The sequence below is a fragment of the Gobio gobio genome (genome assembly GCF_949357685.1).
Source record: "Gobio gobio genome assembly, chromosome: 19".
Classification (NCBI taxonomy): domain Eukaryota; kingdom Metazoa; phylum Chordata; class Actinopteri; order Cypriniformes; family Gobionidae; genus Gobio; species Gobio gobio.
In genome coordinates, this window is record NC_137112.1 from 42,962,049 (window position 1) to 42,980,836 (window position 18,788).

Below are 18,788 nucleotides of genomic sequence, written 5' to 3' on the forward strand. Positions count from 1 at the left end.
AACTGAACTTAAGTTTTTAAGTTGAAATAGGTTGAATTTTTTTACAGTGTAAGAAGTTGAACTAAGCTGAACTAAAACATGTAATAATGAATAAAAAAATGAAGAGTTCAAATGAAAATGAAAAGGATAGTAGTCTATTATTGAAATGTCTTATTTTCAAAAATGTCACATTAGTAAATTCAATTAAATTCATTCTCTCTCTTGAAACCAACCCGGAAGTGACTTAAACTGTAATTCATCGACTGACCACTAGAGACAGGCTCTAAAAGGAAGTCAATCCCATAGACCCCACATGTTAAAATGCCCAACTTTACAGCAGAAAAAAAAAAATGTTTACAGTCTGGTACAAAAAGTGTTTTTGGTCGATATAGCTAATTTTGCCCTTCATGACAACTGTGAGGGGGGTGAATTTTTGTATAACTCATCCATTTAAATTATATTAGGCCTTAAAGTTCTACATAATTAAAGGCGTGGCCACTTGAGTGACAGGTGGATTGCCACTGCTGTCACGACTAGTCGTTTATCTGCTCCACCCACGCCCCGCCTTATCCAGGAGTGACGCTCGTTGACATGCTGCCATGATGGCGATGGCCATCAAAATGCTTCAACGGCTCCATCATTAAGTGTGGCAAGCAGCGAGGCCCAGGGACCGTGAGAGCGGGACGTGCCTCACAGAGGAGCTCGTCACATAAAAGGAGGAGCGACAACAGTGAAGGACGAGAGAGGACCAGGCCTGGACTTTGTCATGTTTTTGTGTGCGCAGCAGTCGTCCGTGAGGGCCTGCCACTTTTACTTTCTCAAAATACTTTAATCAAATAAATAAACAAAATGAATGTTCGCCGGTTCCCGCCTCCTCCTTCCCTGAACAAAGAACTTCATTACACTAAGCTTCCGACAACTCTTCCAGCTTCTATCTAAAAACATTTTCCCAGAAAGTTTGATTTAGACTAGTAAATAAGAGCACAATTATGATCATAATGAGGCTGTAAAAGCAGACTGGGTTTACCTTTTTGGCGTGATGACGTTTAATCTCCTCGACAGCCTCTGTAGTAGGGATGGTACCACAATCTAATACTGAAGTACCGTTATTAAATCGATACCATACAGGGTCTGAATTTTGGCGCGGGTATTGCGCATCATTTTACTCATTCTCGCACGTTTCGCTTTTATAACGCGAGAAATTACCGCAAATGTGTATTAGTAAAATGATCAACACAGATTATCAAATCAAATCAGTCAAGAGGAAAGTTTAGAGCAAATAGTAGCATTAGCTTTTAATTCAACAATAACGGAAAGAAACAAAGCAACTGCGTGAACTGAAACACATTCAACACTAGACCATGAGTAGAGAGAACTGAAGGACTTAAATAGACAAGTAAACAAACTCAATACAAAACAGGTGGGGACTAACATGAGTAACCAGCAGTGATACAGCCACCCGTTCTCTCAGGTCAGCTGATCAACTGCTCATGAATGTGCCCAAAACAAAGTGTAAGCTCAGAGGGGACGTGCCTTTGCTGTGGCAGCTCCTAAACTGTGGAATGATCTGCCTCTTCGCGGTCTATTTATAAACTGCAAACCCACCTTTACTCCTTGGCCTTTGACACCTGACGTTGATATTTTGTTTTATTTTATTGTTTCTATGGTTTTGCGGTTTGTCTCAAATCTGTTTTATTTGTATTTTATGTATTATGAGTTATGGATTTTTTGCTGTACAGCACTTTGGTCCACTTCGGTTGTTTTAAAGTGCTTTATAAATTAAGTTTGATTGATTGATTGACTCTGACAACTAATGATGACGGGAACATGGTGGGAACAAAGACACGCAAACGTCTATAATGAAAATGAAAGTGAAACGAAAGGTGTCTCCTGGCGCCGAAACAAGGATTGGTAGTTGAAGAGATCTCCAGGGTGGCACAGGTGGTGGGAGGACTGGTGGTGATAAAGACTTTGCGCTGAACCGTACCAGCCATGATAAAGTCTTTGAGCTCAGTTGGACCAGAGGCAATGAAGGCTTTGAGCTGGATAGGAACAGCCATGAAAAAGTTATTGAGCTGGGCAGGGCCAGCAGCAATGAAGACTTTGTGCTGGACAGGACCAGTGGCAAATGAAGACTCTGGACTGGGCGGATTCAGCAGAAGAAGGCTGTCATCATCCTCAAGCTCTTCTCTATTTCCCATTGGCTCATATGTAGAAGTCGGCACACACACTTGGTCAGTCTGGACAGTGACTCCAGGATGGACGTGGCTTCAAGCTCTGGCTCCGTTGTGGGCATTGGCTCAGGTCTGTGGGGGGTATCAGTGCCATCTCCAGCTCTGCGGTGGGCGCAGGCTCCTTTCCTGCCATGGGCTTAGCGCTTATGTCAGCCGAGGGTATGAGCACTGCAGACATCAGCGGATCACCTCTCCCCAGTTTCCTTTTCCCATGGTAAATATAGGGAACTGTAATAGTTAGCCCATGTCCAATAAAGAGATTTTAATGTGGCCTTGCTAATTCAGCAGATTTAATGGTTTAAAATGTTTTTGTTTGTTTTGTAAATCAGTTTATTCAATAAATATGCTGTCATTAAAATATATTAATATAAAAATATATTTTAGAAACGAGTAAAGATTCTGAAAGCATTAAAGGAAATCCCATAATAATTTAATATAGATTTACAGTAGTAACAATAAATCATATTTTATTATATGATATGCTTAATATCATATTTCTAAATATGAGGGTTTCATTATAAATATGGTGATTATCTCTAAGGTGGACACCCAACTTAATATATGATATTTACCATCTGAATCTAACCATCGCATGTCAACAAATGGAAAAGTCATCCAGATAAGTTTTTTTTTTTTTTTTTAAACCTTTATTTAACCAGGAAAAAGTCCCTTTGAGATGTAAATCTCTTCTACCAGGGAGTCCTGGCCAAAATGGAAGCACAGAGTAATCACAACAAAATAAAATAAGTACAAACGACACACAAAACGAGAAGTACAAAAATACAAAAAGTTCTGTCCAGCACACATACAATTACAGTTCTTAATAATTGCTAAAACATATAAAATTAAGTAAAACATGAACATGATTTTTTCAGATAAACCTCCAAAAGGTTTCTAAGAATAATTAAAGATGGAAGCACTTCTAGCATCAAAATACTCTGCATTTCATTCCATAGTCTAGGAGCATAAGAGAAAAAGGCTGTTTTGCCCAATTCAGAGTACGATATAGGCACAATTAAAAGTAATTTAGAGGATGATCTGGTTTTATAAGTACAAGTGTGATAAAAGACTACAGATGTATGGGGGCAATTTGCCTAACAGAGCCTTAGCAGTAAACAGCAGCAAATGCATTTTTCTCCTCTGATACAAGGAAACTCATACAAAGTACAATGATGGTTACGTGTAGGAACACCAGTCAAAAGCGTATTGCAGCATGATATATACAATCAAATTTTTTTAGTGAAGATAGGTTTGCATGCATATAGATCACATCACCATAATCCAGCAAACCGAGGAAACAACTTTGAATGATTCTCTTTTTAGCTTCAAAGGGAAAACTTTATGCACATTATTATTATCGTGTTAATTATTGTGGCTTTAGCCCTGACAGAAGGGGTGCCTTTTACCCCAAATACCATATTTATATTCGTCCATTATTGAAAAAGCAAGTTTTTGTGCCATCTAGTAGTTAAAATAAAATCAAAAGGCACCTTTAGCCACGTTGTGCCCTACCACTGAATCAATAATGTATTCCACTCTTTTTGGCAAATTTAAATGTTACGGTTACACTTTATTTTGATGGTCCCTTTTGAATATTCTGTTGACTATAAGTAGCGTTGCACCTACATGTCTACTAACTCTCAGTAGAATATTAGTAATGTATTAGTAGACTGGTAGGGTTAGGGTTAGAATAAGTTGACATGTAGTTGCAAAGTTACTTATAGTCAGTGTAATGTCTGTTGGATGACCATCACAATAAAGAGTTAGCAGATATTAAGCAGACGGTCTACTAATACTCTAGTGAGAGTTAGTTGACATGTAGTAGCAAAGTTACTTATAGTCAACAGAATGTTCAAAAGGGACCATCAAAATAAAGTGTTACCGTTACCTGTGACCCTGCTGTACATGTGGTCACATGACGTATGCTCATCTTCATAGTTCTGAATGCACAAGCATTAAAAATAGTTTCCTGTGGTCTGATGTGTTACTTCCTATAATCCACCCTTTGTGTGACTCTTTCTGTCTCTTTTCTCACTCTCGCTATAATGGAGTTGCTCATCTTCATTGCTTTTCAGCTTCTTATGGAGGTTCAGTCTTCAAGTAAGTGATCTTTGTTGTTTAATGTTGATAAAATACAGAATGTCCAGATTTTGTACTGAGAAAAGTTTAATTGTCAAAAATATTTCAGCATGTGTGATCATCAGCCTACGGTACATGTTTTAGTAGAACACAGCAAACCCATGAACCGACCTCTTTCTTTAAGGCATATTACTTTTACTTCAGCAATGTCATGAAAATTCATTCACTGTTGCAATAACCAGATTAAGTCAATATTTGAGTAATAATGCCTATTATTATTTGGACTCCTTTATGTAAACACCTTGTCTGGAATATCCACTGTAGTAGCTATTTTTTTTATGTGAACATAATTCTGGGTGTTACTTGATATAGGCATTTGAGAAAGTGCATTGAAGCATGTTTCTGCCATGGGTTAAAAAGTTAAAGGGATAGTTCACCCAAAAATGAAAATTAGCCCATGATTTACTCATCCTCAAGTCATCAGGTGTATATGACATTCTTCTTTCAGACGAATACAATTAGAGTTATATTAAAAATGTCCTTGCTCTTCCAAGCTTTATTATGACATTGATTTGTTGCTGTTTTTGAAGTCCACAAAAGTGCATCTATCCATCATATAACTGCTCCACACGGCTCAGGGGTTAATAAAGGCCTTCTGAAGCGAAGTGGCGCATTTGTGTAAGAAAAATATTCATATTTAAAACTTTATAAAAGTAAAGCTAAAACTAGCTTCCACCAGATCACCTTCCATATTCAGCTTACGGAAAACGTGTTGTGCTCTCGCAGTTCAAAATGCTTACGCTACGTCTGACGACATTGCACACCAGTTACGCTTTTTTTTTTCGATCTGGCGTTAGCTAGATATTTTACTTTATAAAGTTGTAAATATGGATATTTGTCTTACACAAACGCATCGCTTCACTTCAGAAGGCCTTTATTAACCCCGTTATATGATGGATATATGTACTTTTATGGACTTCAAAAATGGAGGAACATTCACTGCCATTATAAAGCTTGGAAGAGCCAGGACATTTTTAATATAACTCAGATTGTATTCATCTGAAAGAAGAATGTCATATACAACTAAGGTTGACTTGAGGGTGAGTAAATCATGGGCTTATTTTCATTTTTGGGTGAATTATCCCTTTAGTTGCGATAACCTTCTTATCTTGCAATTCTGACCTTTGTTCCTCAGAACTGTTAGATACAAACTTGCAATTACGAGTTATAAAGGCAGAACTGCGAGATGTAGGCCCTATAAACTTGCAATTGCAAGAAAAACAGTCAGAGTATCATGTATTATATATATATAAATGAAATTAAAATACCAAAGTCTACATTTTATCAGTCATTGTGTAGTTGGATGCTGTTGCAGACATGTATGAGTTTATAAAAGCTGAGTGATACTGTATATACATCTATAGGGCACTTCTGGACAGACACTATTTATAAAGACCCATATAGGAAAGAGTTGAATATGGTTAATCATAATCCCTGTGGTGTGTTGGGACTCATTCATTGTAGGTCATTATCACCCATGAAGTCATAAACAATAGTTGTGGGAGGCTGTTACTGAATAATTACAGAAAACTTCTTACACAGAATAACTAGTTCCTTTTCAGACAAACACCCAACCACAGTGTGACTTTAGCAAGTGAAATATCTGATACATTTAAGGAAGAGTCACTTGATGTGTTGATCATGTGATCAGGTTGAGATGTCAGAGCAAATCTAAGCTGATTGTGAGATCTTTTGAACTCTGTGACTACAAAAATAAACACATTAATGTTAAATAAATGTTGGAGTCAGACATATTTCATCAAAATATCTTTCTTATTAATTATGACTTGATTTATTATGATTTCTACACTTCACTTTATTCGATTATGTCCCCGTAGGGCAATTTGTTTTGCAACAAGAGCAACATACATACATACATAAAAACATAAAAATACCTAAAAAACAACACCACAAGACGGCAGCAGCCCAAAAGTTTACCTACTTCCCACAACTCCTCCCATTCCCGAATTTAACAAAGAAACCGCAGTAGGAATAAATTAATGTTTATACCTATTGCTTCTAACAGTGGGGAATCAGAATCTAAATCTAAGTCCCGAAGGTAGAAAATTAAATTCACACTGTAGGGGATGGGAAGAATTCATTAAAATGGATTGGGCTTTCCTTACAACCTGACAATTATACAAGTCAGTAGGGTAACTCTGATGAGTTCCTATAATTTTACTACTGGTATTGACTATTTTTACCACCGCATTCTTAGCTTTGACACTAAGACCGCCATACCAGCATAATAGAGAGAAAGTCACAACTGACTCAATGTAAGACTTATAGAACAAGATCATCAACGACCTGTCAATATTAAACTTTGACAATTTCCATAAACAAAACAGGCGTTGCTGTCCCTTTTTACAAATCATCTCCACATTGGAATTGAAATTCAACTTATTATCATTCACACACCCCAAATACTTGTAAGATTCCACCAATTCAACATTCTGCTGTTTAATAATTGTACTCAGTTGATCATTTTGATTACGTCTAAAATTGATACGCATATCCTTTGTTTTAGACACATTTATTTGCAGACATGCCCTGTCACACCACTGCACAAAATCATCCACCACTGGGCCATGGCCATTGTCATCAGCACCGAGGAGGCTAACAACAGCTGAATCATCTGCATATTTTAAAATAAATCTATGTTCATGCCTACTTCGGCAGTCATCAGTATATAAAATATATAAGAGGGGAGAAAGGACGCACCCCTGAGGGGACCCTGTGGAGGACGACAATACCCCTGACAGACACCCATTTACTCTAACTCTCTGTGTTCGATCAGTTAAAAAATCCAGAATCCATCCGACAATACTAGAGTCTAGACCAAAGCTCAAAAGCTTCTCTATTAAGATATGTGGTTGTATTGTATTAAAAGCTGATGAAAAATCAACAAATAAAATTCTAGCGTGAGTCTTGATTCCTTCCACATGCTTAAGTATCAGATTGAGCAGGGTAGCTGTAGCATCCTCCACCCCTCGCCCAGGCCTATAAGCAAAGTGAAGGGGGTCAAGAGAGTCTTCTTTCTTCGTAAGAAGCTCTTTTTTCAATAATCTTTCAAAACTCTTCATTACCAGGGAAGTTAAAGCAACTGGCCTAAAATCATTTAAAATAACTGGGCGAGTAATTTTTGCCACAGGAATGACAGTTGAAGTTTTCCATAATCGCGGCACCTTTTGTTGAGTGAGTGACAATTCAAAGATGTAATAAAAAATGGGTCCCAGTTGTTCTGCACATGAAATAAGCGTTCAACCCTCGATGTTATCAGGGCCAGGGCTTTTCCTGGCTTTTGAATGTTTAAACATATTACATCTTTTTCAGCAAAAGGGATAAGACCACTGCCACGAAACATTTCTTTTTTGCTCACTAATAATATCACCAAAATCATAAATATCAAACCTTGCATAAAACTCTTTAAATGTCTGTGCCAGTTTAAAATCATCACTAGTTCCTTCCAATACCACCTTAGAATGTCTGCTATGCTTACCAGCAACAATGGTTTTCAAGCCCTCCCAGACTGAGCCCAAATTATTATTCTTTAACTCCCATTCTATCTTTCCTTTATACTGCAACTTTGCTTTAGTTATTTCCAGTTTCACTTCCTTTTTCAGCCGATCCAACTCAATTTAATTTCCTTCCTGAAATGCCCTCTTTCTTTTTTTAAAAAGCATCTTAAGTGATTTAGTTATCCATGGTTTATCATACATTTTCACAGATCTTACAGGAATAACATTATCCACACAGTAGGTCACATAGCAGCTAAATCAGGGTATCTTGCGTCCATTCCAAATCCGTTTTCAATTAAAAAACAGAAAACGAAAAAAACAAATCATTTTTCTTTTTTTTTTTCATTATTTTCAGACAAACGAAAAACGAGATTTCTGCTTGATTTTTCGTTTTTCATTCAGAGGTAGAAAAATTTATAAACAGTTTGAATATTCGATTTCTACATGTGGGCGGGAATTATACGCCCTTTCTGCTGATTGGTCAGCCGAAGATCGAACTATTCCGTCATCGGTTCTTCCTCAGTTCCGCACAGCAGAACAAAAGTCCTGCGCTGCCAAAGCTGTGTGGATTCTTAATGCTTTTATTGCAACTACATTTCATATATTTTTCTCATCAACAACCAGACTAACGAATGGCTCGACACAACCCGTACTGGGGCAGAGCCTAGGCAGGGTTTTCTTCTGTAGACCAGCGGCTTTAGACCAGCAAAGTGTCAGGGGGTCCACGAAATAATTTGCTAGGCTATCCTACCGTATTTTCCTGACTGTAAAGTTAAGTTTTTTTATCACGAAACATGCTCTGATATATTCCATAATGACTTATATAATGTATTGAACATCAAATAATCTAAATGTTGACTTTTTTTAAAGTAGGCGCGTCTATTCGCTGTATTTTAGTTCATGTTTCTGGTGTGCGTCAGCCGCGTTTCCATTACCCTTCAAATTGCGCAAATTGAAATTGCGAATTGAAAATACGCCTAATGGAAACGCGTCAATTTCGCAAAAACTCCCATATATCGCAAAAAAGTTTTTACGCTGGCATGAGGTGGTTTTTCAGGCAATTCGAAAAAGGACATTTTCGCAAAACTGCAATGGAAACAGTTTTTTGGCATTTACAGGTCACCTGGTAGGCTACGGTCACGCATTGCTCTCACATAGGGCCTACATATAATTTTTTTTCCACTCAAGTATGTACGAGATCTTATGTCGTTAAAACTATCTATAGGCCTACTGACATATATTCAAGAAATGTATTAAAACAGAAAGACGCTATAGTTTTAGCCTTGCTCAAAGACTAGGTCAATCCATTCCCGACAATCTTGGTTTGCTTCTTATTTATTAAATATAGCCTGTACAGCCAAATAGTTGATTAAACATTGATCAAAATTAAAATACGGTTTATACAAAACGAAATTAATTTTAAAGAAAGACTTTCTAGAAAACACAATTCAATTGTGCTCAAAATCCATGTCTCCAGACATATGCGCATCTGATTATGTAGCCTTACTCATGCTGCTCACTTTTCATAATCAACATATGAAATTAAAAGATTATAATATTTAGACATAGCCAACTATATGAAACTAAATAGGCTACGTTTTCTTTAACCCTCTTTCCGACGAAGTCGTTGTCGCCTTTTGATGGATTTTTTTCCTTATTCCAGCGGAAACTCAAAATACTCCGTCATTTTTAGCCATACAGATAAGTGCAAGACATAATTATAAACTGTCAACTCTCTACTTTTATTTTTGTACACTCACGATAACAGCAAAGGCCGTGGACTCCGGGAACGGATTATTTTGCACTCCACTGACTCCAAACGCTGTCTTCATTTTTTCATTTCAAAAGCATTTCTAAATTCAGTTTATATTTCCAAAAAACGAAATTCCGAGCCAAAATAACGAAGTGGTAAAAAAAACGTTGAGTTACCACCATGCAAATTCAAACTTTTCGCTCGTCTCTGCATGTGGCAATGCGTCACAATAACCTGGCGTATGTAAAAGTCGATCATTCTTTACAGATGATGGTATGTTTGGACAGAAGACGAGTTCTTTATTAAACTCATAAAAAAACGATAGAATATAAAATGCCACAATTTATCATAACACCTCATATGTGCCGCTCAAGTATAAGGTGCTTTCCTTGCCATCAGTGCTATAACACGCACGTCTCTTTCCATTAAAAATAATAGCGTGCGGTGGCTGGGATATACATAAACCTAACAACATACGTAGCATGTTTTTTGGAATGATTTATCACGAGAGGAAAAAAAATGTTTTAGTCGCATAACATCAGTTAATGGAAACGCTGTCATTTCGCAATATTTTTTTGTCGACTTCTAGAAAATATCGCAAAAGTTTTGCGCAAATCTGTAATGGAAACGCGTAGAGATGTTCATATGAGACCGCGAGACGCGCTAAAGCAGCGCATCCTGTTTTCTTTATTTTACAAAAGCTTGACCTTTTGTAGTAATTTTAAATGTACACAAATAAAATGAATATTGTACTGCTTCCAATGAGGAAAAAATGAAGTGATGGCGCCGGAGACTAGCGCGCTCACATAACAGTTCTGGCATTGCTGACTTGACATCGCAGCCTGTTCATTATCAAAATAAAACCAAACATATAAAACGTTATTCTGCTTAGCCTTAATATATACAACAGACAAATTAAATTGTGCCAGTCAGTAGGCTACTTGCTTTTATTCCAAACTCACACCTATCTCTGCATGTAAAGATACCAATTTAGCCTATGCGCGTATGAGACTGGACGAAGCCTTCTTTACATAAATAGGCCTAGTAAATAAACAAATGTTACATTGCAAATATGGAAACTTTGGACCGAATGAAAGATGTCCGATACAGTCCAACGTCGATACAGTTTCTATTCAAATAATTTCATTTAGGCTTGGTATTTAAACTAAATGTTGTTTGTAATAAATGGCACAATATATAGGCTACTAGACTATTTTTATATAGGCTTCTATGTATATTTTTTTATTATATGGCTACTTATATTTTTCATTCTTGTTGTTTTCTTAAAGCAGCACTAGGTAACTTTTCAACCTTCATAATATATTTTCAAAACTCTTGTGATGATACATCGACTTACAATAGGTTGAATGACACGTCTGCCATAGCCTGACGGGGTCTGTATCGTTTTTAATCGTACTTTTAAACTTCGGGTTTCGGGTAGTAACCCGAGAACAAAAAGAACTACAAAATTAGACTGCTTTACGGCATATACGTCACTTCCACCACCATCCCCACTTCCTTAAATTCGGACGTGCGTGAAAAACTATCATTTGTTTGCCGAATGTTATAGTCATGGCCGAAGCAGCACAGAAAAATAAGAAAGCAAAGGTTTTGTCTGAGGAAAGCAAAAAGAGAAAACGAGAAAGTGATCGGATTAAAGGCAGGACGAGGATCAACATTGGGCCAGCGTTTGCTCGTTGCGTGAGCTGGAGGAGGAGGGGCTACATTCTGGCAAGTAAATACATAATACATACAAAATCATATTTTAGGATACCTAACATGTCTGTGATATTGGTTTATTTGTCTTTCCTCAAGCTTTATTGCAAATCGATTTTTCAAATTTGCAGATTCATCTATGGTAGCTTGATATTATAATATTGACGATATATGGTTATTTCCTACCACTCAAACAATGAATTGAAGTATCATATAGATTCTGTAAAACGGGAACCAATAGACTAGGCTACTATAATGACGCTGGCTTGTAAACGTGAGCATCGCGATCATTTGGCGTTTGAAAAAAATAAAACCCATGAAATTGTATTCTAATGACATGCTGAAACATATGCCACTGTACCTGGGATGAAGACATTTCACACGCGACGCAAGCAGAACACCTGAATGTGAACTCCTGCAGTGTTCAGGGCTATCATGGTTGTCATGTCAACAAATGCACGTGCGATGCATCCCCTGATGTAGAGTGACAGTTTACGACAGTAGTAGAGGACAATACTGTTTCACAACTGTAGGGGGAGCCCGAGAGCAAAAGTTACCTAGTGCGGCTTTAATAACATTAATTTAAGGATTTGTCATATAGCGAGGGGAAGTAAAATACGCATAGCCGTGTTAATAGTGTTTATTAGGCCTATATGTTAATGTTGTATTTTATACTAGGCTACTTCTGAATGTAGGCTAATAATAAAATGCAGATTTTACTACAATGCAACGTTCGCGTGTCTCTCTCTCAACATGACCCGGCGTGTGAATTAGGCTACACTCGGTGCGACTTTTCTGGCAAATAGGCTACGGTCAATTATAAAATATGCTGTATTATTACAAAATGCATAGGATGCATTATAGGCTATAGACATTGTGTTAATTATCCTCACCCACATTAACTTTGTCTCTGCCTAATTATATGGGGGTCATTGGACATTTATTTACTCAATATGAAATAAACTCAAAGTATAACTGCTGCGTATTTCCCGAACATGTCCCCGCCCGACTGGTGCGTTTATCTGCAGTTTATTACGTTTATTTAACCCATCGCAATTTATTGGAACTGAGTGAAATAGGGCACCTACAAAATTATGTTATGCTTATTACTTTCTTTTTTTCGGAACACACACACACAGACACAAAAAACAAGTAGAAATCGAATATTCAAACTGTTTATACATTTTTCTACCTCTGAATGAAAAACAAAAAATCAAGCAGAAATCTCGTTTTTCGTTTGTCTGAAAATAATGAAAAAAAGAAAAACGATTTGTTTTTTCGTTTTCTGTTTTTTTAATTTAAAACGTATTTGGAATGGACGCAAGATACCCTGATTCAGCTAACAACATCAGTGAGATCATCTATATCAACACAGGACTCTATAATATAAATATTTCCCAATCAGTACATTCAAAACAACCTTTTAAATTTGAAATTGAATCTTCAGTCCAGTTCTTAAACTGTCTGATTAGAGTTTTCCCCCTCTTTAGGGCTGTACGATACAGTGGGATAAGTTGGATACAATTATGGTCAGTCCCACCTAGTAACGGGGGTAAAGGGAGAGATTTATATGCACCCTTTATCGAACCATAACACAGATCTATAGTCATGTTATGTCTAGTTGGCAATAAAATGAACAGGATGGAAATAAAGAGCAATTGCTCGGTGTGTGACTGACAGCTAGTTTACATGAGTGCCAACTAAGTGTTAATATGATCGTACAAATGTTTGTATTTTGTTGAACCAACTAATACCACAAAAATCACAGAAATCATTCAATCTATTTCTTATGTCTGTGCTGTTGTTTCCTCTCCAAAATAACACTAACATAACATAACAGAAAGTTAAGCACGCAGATTTTGCTGCTTCTAATCTGAGATCTCAAGATGAAAACAATGTTTTTGTTTTTTTTCATTAGATCTTACTCAGGCCAAGTTAACAGCATCAGCTTCAGTTATTCTGGAAACAGACACAGTTCAGCTGAGCTGTGAGAATACTGAACATCTGAAGATGGGGATGTGTGGCTTTAACATAAATGGAAGAGAAGGAAACTCAAAACTGAGCACATCATGTCAGCTCTCACTCACTGGATCTCAGATCAGTATTTGGTCAGGAGGTCAGAGTTCATCTGTGAACATAACCTGCTACTACACTGTGATGGATTCACAACAACAAACACCATCTCCTCACTCTGATCCAATTACAGTAACAGTAAAGAGTAAGTTTAATACATTAATGTGAACCAATATGATTGATGTGATGTCAAGTTATGTGACGTATGGTATTTTGTATTCGAAGGACCTGTACCTTAACATTTTTTTTGTATATATTTTTGTATATATTTTTGTATGTATATATATATATATATATATATATATATATATATATATATATATATATATATATATATATATATATATATATATATATATATATATATATATATATATATATATATATATATATATATATATATATATATATATATATATATAAATAATTTTAATTTATATATAAATTATTTATATATAAATAATTTTAAATGACCATATAATGCTGGTGAATTGTCCCTGCAGGTTCAACTACAACCACCACTGCACATACAACTACAGCAGCCATGACAACCAGTAAGTTTGTGATAACACCTTTTCTGGTTATTGTGAACAATTTCCTTTTGAAAAGTGATTCCCCTTGCAATGTGCCAACAAATAAGGCAAATTAAACCATGTGTAAGTTAATTTACTCTTCCTCAGTGATAACTGTCACTGTGTAGAATTAATATGATTCAGATTCAGATTAAAAAAATTATAGCTGGGATTGATTTTTAAAGTATCTGTTCACCTGTAAATTATAGTGGAAGTCTTTGAAGGTAAGCGAGCAGTACACAGAGAATTCAGAAAGACAAGGCTCATGATTGTGCTGCTTTTTTCAACATGGTTACTAATTATTTATGAATTGTGTATCATTTTTCAAACATTCCATTTACTATAGCTACATACCGTGGTACTGTTTTTTTTCCTGCAGTTTGCACGGCAACTTCTACTCTTCCTTGTAAAAGAAGTATGTCAGAACATGGTAGGCTATGTAGATGCCAAGTTGCCAAGCAAATAGAAAAATTGTTTCGCTCCAAAATGATAAGTAATACTGGATGACCATTGCATGTTTCATCTAATATGTTAGCCTATTTTAGTGTATTTTTACACATACATAGAAAAATAATTTAGATCCATCCTCCACTTTCCAATTATCTATTATCATGGTTATTACTACAGTGATTAATTCAGTACAATATTAAGATTTATGCCAGTCTTTGTAAAGATAAGTGTTATTTTAAATACAACTCATGTTGTCAGTGCAGATTCAAGAGCAACATCCACTCAAAAAGCACATGTTCATATGAAAGTAATTCAGGGTGTTACCAGAAATTGAGAAAAGTGCAGCTGTTGAAAATATACATTTTAGGAAAAGTAGGGGGAAAATATAATTTTTCCAATACATTTTACAGTTTGGTGCTGTTGTAAAGACATCAATGAGTTTAAGGATCGGTTTCAAAGACAGGGTTTAGATAAAGTCAGGATTATTCTTTAGTTAAATTATGGCATTTAAGTATCTTTTATAAAAGTGCCTTAGAAAAAACATTACTGGCATGCATCTGGGTACAAAACAATGGCACTGACATATTTTAAGATATGTCAGTGCAGGATGCTTTTTTAGTTAAGACAGCTCAAACATGCATTTTAGACTGGAATAGGTATAAGCCATGAACAGGCATTCATACAATACATTGCACAATACATGAGCACGGGATTAATAAACCATCATCTCATTCTCCTGTTGTCACAGTGACGGTTCTAGGTGAGATATTTCACTGCTGTTCTGGTTTGGAAACTGTTATTGCAATGTTTTTGTTTTGTTTTTTTAATTATGAATTATTTGACTTAAAACAGGTTCACTTCAGAAACCCTTCATCAGTGTTAGTGACAATGATGTCCAGATCAACATAGCCTGTGAAATACCACTTTCAGTCAGAGATGATTTCAACTGTAGTCTCTACACTGAGGATGGTCTTCTGCACAGAAGTGTTTCTCAGAGGATTCAGTCTAGAGAACATTCCTGTGTGTTTCATTTAAGTCATAGTGAACTCTTCACACAGTCAGTGAACAGCAGACGGCTGAGCTGTGATTATTCACTCAACACTGAACCTGAGGTCAGATCACCACGCAGTGACACACACACTGTCAGAGGTGAGGACTTTTTACTGTAACAATTTAACTTTTTTTTTTTTCATACATCTGCAGAATTCTGATGCCAGTATAATTTATGTAGGTCATTAGAATGTTATGAAAGTTTACTCAATAAAAGAAAGGTTCAGTATATACAACAAATTCAGAAACTAATTCAGAAAAGTTGAATAATTCTGTGCATTACATCTATTCTGAATGGATACTATTTATAAAGACCCTTTCAATCAGCTGTATAATACAGAAACACAGAAAGGATAAATATACTAAAGAGTTGAGTATTGTTGATCACAATCCCTGTGGTGTGTTGAGACTCATTCATTGTGGGTTGGTGTCAGACTATGAAGTCAGAAACAACTGAAGCTGATTTTAGCAGTGGAAAGTTTGAATCAGTAAACATGATCTGCGAAGACAAACAAATGTTTCCTTCAGTGTGACTTTGGCAAGTGAACAAGCTGATACATTTAGGCAGGAAGGAAGAGTCACTTAAACTGATCATGTGATCAAAGTTGAGATGTCAGAGAGCCAGACAATATCTGACAAATCTATAGACGCTTATTGGGTCATTCTTTTCTGCAGCACCTTTTGAACTCTGAGACGTTACACAAATTAATACATGAATTGATTAATTATAGTTTTAAACAATGGCAATAAAATGAGCAAGATTAAAATAATGAGCAAGTGCTCATTGACAGCTAACCCTTCCGAAAATAAGTATACTTAAGTAATGTTCAAGTATATTTTTAAGTATACTTTATGTAGCAAGCATACTAATATCAATATGTACTAGTAGTACATTTGTAAGTGTACTATTTCAATACTGCTTGGTACTAAATTGGCCCACTTTTTAGTATATAAACGTATACGTTTAAGTGTACTATAAGTGTAACAGTAGTAAACTTTAAGTGCACAACTAGGTTTCTCATTTGTAGCCTACTGCATCTGTACAAGTGAATTTATAATTATATTAGTAGTGTACTATTTTAATACAAGTAGTAATTTGTTTAGTTTATGAAAGTAAACTTTTGAAGTAGTCTCTCAGTAAACTATTAGTTTAGTAGTTTATACTGCATGTATGAGTGAACATAACATTATACTTACAGTTTACTATTTATATATTATTTTTGCACTTTCAGTATACTACTATGTTCAAATGTAAAAACAAATTTATACTTGAAATATACCTTTAACTGTACTTTAACTCATTTTTAAAACATTTTATTCTAGCTTCATGCATTCTTTTTTTTATCAACACTTGAATGTGTGTAAGTTTCATAAAGAAAGGCAACATTTCAAACAAGAGGTTGAGAAAATCGCATTTTTGTCGAAGACTACGCCTTGATCAGATTCAGAACGATGATCAAAACACAGATGGAGTAGGCCTAGATTGAGTCCATCAACATCCCCAAAACTTCACAGTCGTTTCCTCTTCATGGGGTTCGACATTTCATTCAGTAACATTTTGATTTACATGCTGTTTAATGTTTAATGTTTAACCTTTGCGTGAGCAATTTTCCAACACTTGTTTCAGCTTCTTCTCCTGTATTTTGACCCTGAGATTCTGTACTAGAAGATGTGTCATAGCGCCCCCTACCGTATAAGAGTGAAAACATGGATATCAGGAAAATTCAGTCAATTGCAGGGAAAAGGCCAATTTATACTTCTGCGTCGAGTGTACGCCGTAGCTACGCCAGGCTGTGTGATGCGCGCGTACCCTACGCCGTACCCCGACGCACACCTCTCCAAAAATGTAACAACGCGTCAATTCTACGCGGACCGCAAGCGTTGTGATTGGCCTGCCAGAACCTCTCCCGCCTCAGGTCAATACATAAATACATCTGCGATAGGAGTGTGTGTGTCCAGAAATGGGATGATAGTTTCTTCCTTACGTCTGCTATAACATTATTTTGTAGTGCAGAGATTCTTTATGTTAGTAAATAAATACATAGATCCGCTGAGTATAGTTTATTTATTTTCTCATTAAAACCAAATATGTTAATCAGTGATTGCATATCAAGAACAGGGACACATTAGGGTACATTTCGTGAATGAAGTCTCCGCAACAGCAATCGATTGCTCGAGCCACCGCAAACGAAAACAGCGGCCACAAGCTCTGCATGATTTCACAAACGCATTCCAGCGCCAGATCGCCTTATTTAACTCTACTAATCAACTAGAGATGCTTAATTTGTATTAGATACAACAACACAAGCTGCAAGAAAAGCTGCTCTCTCACTGCTGATACTCCGACAATGAATGTACACATTCTACACAACAAGCTGCTTCTTCTTCGGCTTTTGTCTTTATTACACCATCATGCGCGAGGACACTGCCTACTAGCATCTGCATGTGTAATTGCACATTGACGTGGACAAAAATGCAGAAGTATAAATCAAAACCAACGTGTAACCAATGGCGTAGAGGGTACGGCGTAGGTCCGACGCAGAAGTATAAATTGGCCTAAAGAGTAGCCTGACGTCGTCATACTCAATTCAGAATAGACCCCTTCAATGTTTGTAAACATCGAAAACCTAGGTTGGGTGCGCACACAGTATGGGGTCAGAAAAACAACGCAATCTACTGTTATCATAGTGAAAGCGCTAAAGTAAAGATAGTCAGTAGCATGCCACAGGTCACAATTATTGCCAGATATCAAACTTCACCTAACTATTAAATCAGTCTACAGTTTACAGAAAACATTTTCCCCCGGTTTCACAGACAATGCTTAAGCTAGTCCTAGACTAAAATGCATGTTTGAGCTCTTTTAACTGAAAGAATCTTGCACTGACAAATCTTAAAATATGTCAGTGGCATTGTTTTGTCTCAAGATGCACACCAGCAATGTTTTTTTCTTGGGCACGTTTATAAAAGTTACTTAAATGTCCTAATTGAACTAAGGCCTAATCCTGGCTTAGTCTAAGCCCTGTCTGTGAAACCGGGCCTTTGTTTACTTATCATGGCTTAACTCTACCGTTGTTGTCACAATGTTGGCGCTAGCCTGCGGCTAACTACTACCACTTTTTGTAACACTACTCTTTTTACCTTGGCTTAGTCACTGAATTTCAGAGCACCAGGTAATGGGCCAGTAGCTTAGGTTTGCTACAGAGGGCAAGTATTTATAAGGCACATATAAAACACAGACAATGACTAGAAACGTACCAATTTATATTGTTTGTGCAAGATTAAATGAATATGCAAAAGCATCGTT

At 36.4% G+C, this 18,788-nt stretch overlaps 1 protein-coding gene across 2 annotated transcripts in view; it reads left to right on the top strand.

Annotated features, from left to right (window-relative positions):
- The first annotated feature begins 4,184 nt into the window (after positions 1-4,184).
- LOC307143366 (uncharacterized protein) overlaps positions 4,185-18,788 on the top strand; it is a 33,360-nt gene continuing 18,756 nt past the window's right edge. Inside the window, exons 1-4 of one of the 2 annotated variants that reach the window (XM_079844877.1) lie at positions 4,185-4,313; positions 13,258-13,557; positions 13,916-13,966; positions 15,287-15,583. In XM_079844877.1, the coding sequence (XP_079701003.1) occupies positions 4,259-4,313; positions 13,258-13,557; positions 13,916-13,966; positions 15,287-15,583 (703 nt within the window). In that variant the 5' untranslated portion in view covers positions 4,185-4,258. The remainder of the gene's footprint in view (positions 4,314-13,257; positions 13,558-13,915; positions 13,967-15,286; positions 15,584-18,788) is intronic. The other variant, XM_079844876.1, reaches the window with a different exon arrangement.